A 1,004-nucleotide genomic window follows, 5' to 3' on the forward strand; every position below is an offset into this window, starting at 1 on the left:
TAGGACGTGCGGACGACGTCCGGGTCCGTCGACAGCGACAGCGCGCCGAACGCCGTGACGAACATGGCGAGCAGCGTCGACCACATGGCGACGCCCATGTAGACCTTGCGCCGCCGGTCGAAGTAGGGGAAGCCGATGTTGCCGAAGACGAGGCACACGAAGTTGTCGTTCGTGACGGGGTTGTCCGGGTTGAAGGGGCACCACTTGCGCTCGAGGCAGACGTCGGGGATGCCGTTGTCCGTCTCGTCCCAGCACGGCGCCACGCACCCGCGCGCGTTGTCCGCCTCCACCTGCGCCGCGCTCCGCTGCGCCTCGACGTCGAAGCCCAGGGCCTTTGGGACGGCGTAGAGCGGGCAGCCCGCGGCGCGCAGGAGGTTCTCGACCGGGCCGCCCATGCGCGACGCGGCGGCGCGGCGACGTGCGCCGACGGGCGGCGCGGCGCGCGGCGCGAGTCGTCCGTCGACCGGCGCCTTCTAACGAGCGTCCAAACGCTGCCCCAGCGCGCGGGCGGTCACTTCAACATCATGGGACCAATTCAACGACAAGTCCTTGAGGCCAGCAGCGCTCCATTTTGCCACTCGCGTCAAGGGGATATAAATCTAGATGGGGTGGCAGGCGAAACGCGAGGTCCTCGTACTACTCGGGGCCGCCGCTAGCGTTTTCTTTCTTCTTCCACGCCGCAGCGCGCGGGCTGAGTGCAACGATGGCGGGTCGCGCGGCGCGGCGCGGCTGCGGAACCCTTCGACGGGGCGGGGCAGCGAATTTGGGCTGCTGAGATCATTGCGTTGGCTCGCGAGCGCGACGGTTGTTCGGCGGCGGGACGAGAGGGCGGCGGTGTGAGTCGAGTGTGCGATATTTTCTTGTCCTTAGAGGTTGGAGGCGCCCTATGGGTACCCGCGGGGGGCTCGAAACCTTCAGGACACACTTTTCCCACGATCTCAGAGCCTGCGCAGCCCCGGCGCCGACGGTGTCGCAACACAGTTTCTCGGGCAGCGTGCGGGCAT

At 67.7% G+C, this 1,004-nt stretch overlaps 1 protein-coding gene across 1 annotated transcript; it reads right to left on the reverse strand.

Annotated features, from left to right (window-relative positions):
* Nucleotides 1-14: 14 nt before the first annotated feature.
* On the reverse strand, nt 15-395 carry AURANDRAFT_69578 (hypothetical protein; the record flags this gene model as incomplete). Its single annotated transcript, XM_009045350.1, has 1 exon — nt 15-395. A coding segment is annotated over one exon (381 nt), but the record flags the coding sequence as incomplete, so codon positions are not given.
* Nucleotides 396-1,004: the final 609 nt, after the last annotated feature.

The sequence above is a fragment of the Aureococcus anophagefferens genome, assembly GCF_000186865.1.
Source record: "Aureococcus anophagefferens unplaced genomic scaffold AURANscaffold_2304, whole genome shotgun sequence".
NCBI classification, from domain to species: domain Eukaryota; class Pelagophyceae; order Pelagomonadales; family Pelagomonadaceae; genus Aureococcus; species Aureococcus anophagefferens.